The 3,757-nt window shown below is 35.0% G+C and overlaps 1 protein-coding gene across 7 annotated transcripts in view; it reads right to left on the bottom strand.

The window, feature by feature from the left end:
• The window catches only part of LOC114286028 (uncharacterized), an 11,605-nt gene extending 9,418 nt beyond the window's left edge, over positions 1-2,187 (bottom strand). For all 7 annotated transcript variants that reach the window (XR_014342771.1, XR_014342773.1, XR_003637385.2 and 4 more), the window contains exons 1-2: positions 1,688-2,187; positions 1-1,103 (exon numbers count right to left, since the gene is read on the bottom strand). The exon at positions 1-1,103 is cut by the window's left edge and continues 63 nt beyond it. Coding sequence is in view for 1 of the 7 variants with exons in the window: in XM_028229117.2 (XP_028084918.2) it covers positions 1-1,103; positions 1,688-2,008 (1,424 nt within the window). In the remaining 6 variants the exon portion in view is untranslated. The remainder of the gene's footprint in view (positions 1,104-1,687) is intronic.
• Between the last annotated feature and the right edge of the window lie 1,570 nt (positions 2,188-3,757).

The raw sequence follows: 3,757 nt of genomic DNA, 5'->3' as shown, positions 1-3,757 counted from the left end.
TCATTTTTCCTGGATCTGGCCCTGTTGTCATTTTCATCATGTCTCCATCGCTTGTAATCGTAATACCTATCTCGATCATCACAACAATCATCAACATATTTTTCACAATTACGGTGCCTGCTAACCCTATCACTCTCTTTATCCCTTTCTCTGTCTCTAATGCTATCCCTTCCACTCTCCCTTTCCCATTCCCTCTCTGTCCTCCTCTCCCTATCCCTAACCCTATCCTTATCCCTACCTCTCTCTCTTTGTCTCTCCCTATCTCTCTCCTTGGTCCTCTCCCTGTCTCGGTCCTGTTCCCTCTCTCTTTTTCTATCTCTCTCCATCACCCTTACATCCCTTTCTCTCTCCCGAGTCTCCCAACTCCCCTCCCGCTCCCTGTCCTGAGCCTCTTGGTTGTGGTGTCTTTCCACTCGCTTAGAATATCTGCTATAACTAGAACTACGTTCCCTTTCTTTATCTGTCAGCAAATCTCTACTGTCATGTCGGTTGTCCCGATTGCGTCCAATCATTTTATCATCATCTGAATCACTAATAGTTCTGTTACCCATATAATGTGCAGCATCATTGTGCAGTGTTGTTTTCCTAAGAGAAGCCTCTTCTAAAACACTTCGTGACCGAGACCTTTCCCTTGCATGATCATGTGACTTCGATCTATTCCTTCTACGATCCTCATCATGGTATCGGTCATGGGAAAGCAAGCGTGGTGTTTTTTGGTGTCTGTCCCTTTTGTTTTCTGTTGACGATGACTTTCTCCGATCTCTTAAATTGATTTCATCATCAAAGTAGCTTTTTTGCTTGCAACTTCCTTTAACAGGAGACTGGGATCCTGTAAGTGGCCAAGAGTCTTCTTTAAGGGATTCCCGTCCAATATCCCCATTATTGTAATGCTCAGAACTTGAATTCCCCCCAAAAACAACCGCGTTATTGGTTTTACTACCATCATTCATATTTACATACTTATCCAGTGTCGCATTAATCACTAAATCCTCGACGCTCTTGTCCTCACCAAATGACTTTGGATTTCTACCACTTCTATCCAATTTGCCTTCCGGTGGAACACTAGAATTAAGTCCAAGTTCATTTTGAGCTCCATGAACTTCCTGCAAAACAAACCATACATAAATTGATCAAATGCACAACTTCCAGGCAAAAGTAAGCCGCAGAACAGCAGGTCAACAAAAAGCATCTTGGCTAAAAAAATGCGCAAAGAATTGAAACCTTGTAACTAGCTCTTACAAATCAATTGAAAGCCATCAGTCTTCAGGAAATGCATTGAATAACTCTGCAGGGGAAAAAAATGCAATAGAAGGGTGCAAATCTGTTCGGAATACATGTCCCATGTCTGTGTGGTACTGTGGTAAAAGCAGGTTCTAACATATTCATGAGAAACCCAATCTACTCTTAACAATGTCATTATGAACACAGTACACAATATAATCACTCTAATAAAATCAACACATATAGTTTCCGTTTGGTTGCTGAGAAATCAACTTTCTATCCACCTAAACAAAGTAACCAACTCGATTAAGTCTTGTTTGAATCAAGTTTTTCGTTTTCTTGGAATCACCAATGAGTATAAAGAACAAATTTTACGTATACTTTTCCTCAATTTCCTCAGCAACCAAACAGATTACTTTTAAAAATTAAAATTTAAACAAATAGAGTAAGGGGAATCTGAACTCACCATGTTGTGATGATCAGAATCAGTTCTGTTCTTGACCATATTCACAACAGCACCACCGCCAAAGCCCTCGTCTTCGAGAATCTCTCCTTCTTCCATATCATCGTAACAAGGTCGAGAATTCGATCCCGAAAGAATAGAAAGAGGCAGAGGAGAAGGAAGAAGAAGAGAAATCTCCTCTCCTTCCTCGATTTTGGCATCGACCTCACCGTGCTTTCGGCGGTGGTGGCGGTGCTTGCGGCGTTTGGAAGGCTGATCGGAATCTTCGGCGGAGGAGGAACGGCGGTGCTTGCGAGAAGTGGGTTCTTGGGAGTCGGTGGCCATGGTAGACTTGGGTTTCTCTCTCCGCCGGAGGAAATCTAGGGTCGGGTATCTTGATTCTTGTGGAAAAATGGGGAATCGGAATTTTGGGGTAGATCCGACTGGAGAGGATTGAAATAATGCGACGAGTCTGCGTAGTTTTTCCCCTCGTTTGACATGTGGATATTAGGGGTTAAAAACTACAACATGTGGATATTAGGGCTTAAAAACTACAACAATCATTCATCCTCCTTTTCCTCCCACTCACTTTGACCCCCTTTCTCTCTCATTGATTACATTTTCTTTTTCTTTTTCTTTTTCTTTTTTTTTCCTTCTCCTCCAATCACCACCCGCCACGTGACAAGGGGTGATAGGTGACCCCTAAAAGGGGTCCCAAACATTATTTTCTAAAAACTAAGGGGTGATTTGGATATTTATTTTAAAAATTTTATAAAAAAATATGTAAAAAAATAAAGAAGAGATGTTAATTGATGTGAATTAAAAAAGATAAAAAAAATAGATTTATTGGCTTGGTTTGGCATATTTAAAAAAAATTAAGAAGTCACTATCCTATTTACATCATATCATCTTATTTAAATTACATCACATCTCTCTAACACATCTCTTCAAACACAACCCAAACCCAAACCCAAACCTAACCGTTTTGGGAAGATTGTAAAAAGTTGACTTTTTGGCTTTTAACCAAGCTTTTGATTTTTTTAGACAAATGATTTGGAAAGTTAGTAAAAAGTGGCTTTTGACTTTTTTATTAATATTTGTTTATGATGTCAAATCATAATAAAATGACCAAACCACCCCTATTTAGTTTAAAATATTTATAACTTCACTCATATAACACATTTTGACCCATGAATGATAGAATTGTAATTTCACTATTAGTTAAAAACCAACTTCTCAAATGAAAAAAAATTCAAAAAAGCCAATTTTTGGCTTTTGCTACAAATCAAAAAAAGTGACTAAAAGCCAACTTCTCCAAACAAGCCTTTATAAAAAGTCAAAAAATATATTTATTTAGGTCATTCCAAACAACCACTTCGTATATGCTAAATAAGTCCTTAGAATAATAAAATATCACATTATGGGGTGGTTTGAGATGTTGTAAATAAGTTTGTTTTTTAATTTTTTATAAAAAAAAAGTGTAGAAAAGTAAAGAAAGTTAATAGAAAAATAGAAAAGAGATGTTGATTGATATGACCTAAATAAATGTATGTATACAAAAAAAAATACATTGTTAGTGCATGTTAAACGGCTACTTAAATTATAACTTTTTTTTCTTATAAAAATTTTAAAAAATTAAAAATTCTAATTTAAATGAGACTTTTTAGTTCAAATTAAAATAGTCAAAAAGTTAAAAAGCCAATTCACTTCATAAATAAATTATATGAGTTGTTTGTGAATTCAATATTTAAGAAAGCATTTGAGTTTAGAGAATCAAAAATAAAATTATATAAAATTGATAAATTTTTTACGTGTTTATTTATTTATTTATTTTACCAAATTAATTTTTATTAATTATTAAATATATCAACAACTTTGATATCATTATTAAACCAATCTACTAAATCAAAAAATCTAAAATTAAAAACTTTTCATATATTAAATATATCAATTACACAATAAAAGCCTAACAATCACCCATTACATGATTATCATCCAAACAGATAATGAAAATTAATTTGGTACAATTAATAAATAAATAAATACGTAAAAGATTCATCAATTTTACATAATTTTATCTTTAATGGGTGGAAA

This window comes from Camellia sinensis, chromosome 10 (assembly GCF_055761805.1).
Source record: "Camellia sinensis isolate YWXY chromosome 10, ASM5576180v1, whole genome shotgun sequence".
Lineage (NCBI taxonomy): Eukaryota > Viridiplantae > Streptophyta > Magnoliopsida > Ericales > Theaceae > Camellia > Camellia sinensis.
The sequence above is the reverse complement of the archived record's forward strand: the minus strand, read 5'-3'. Positions and strand labels throughout refer to the sequence as shown.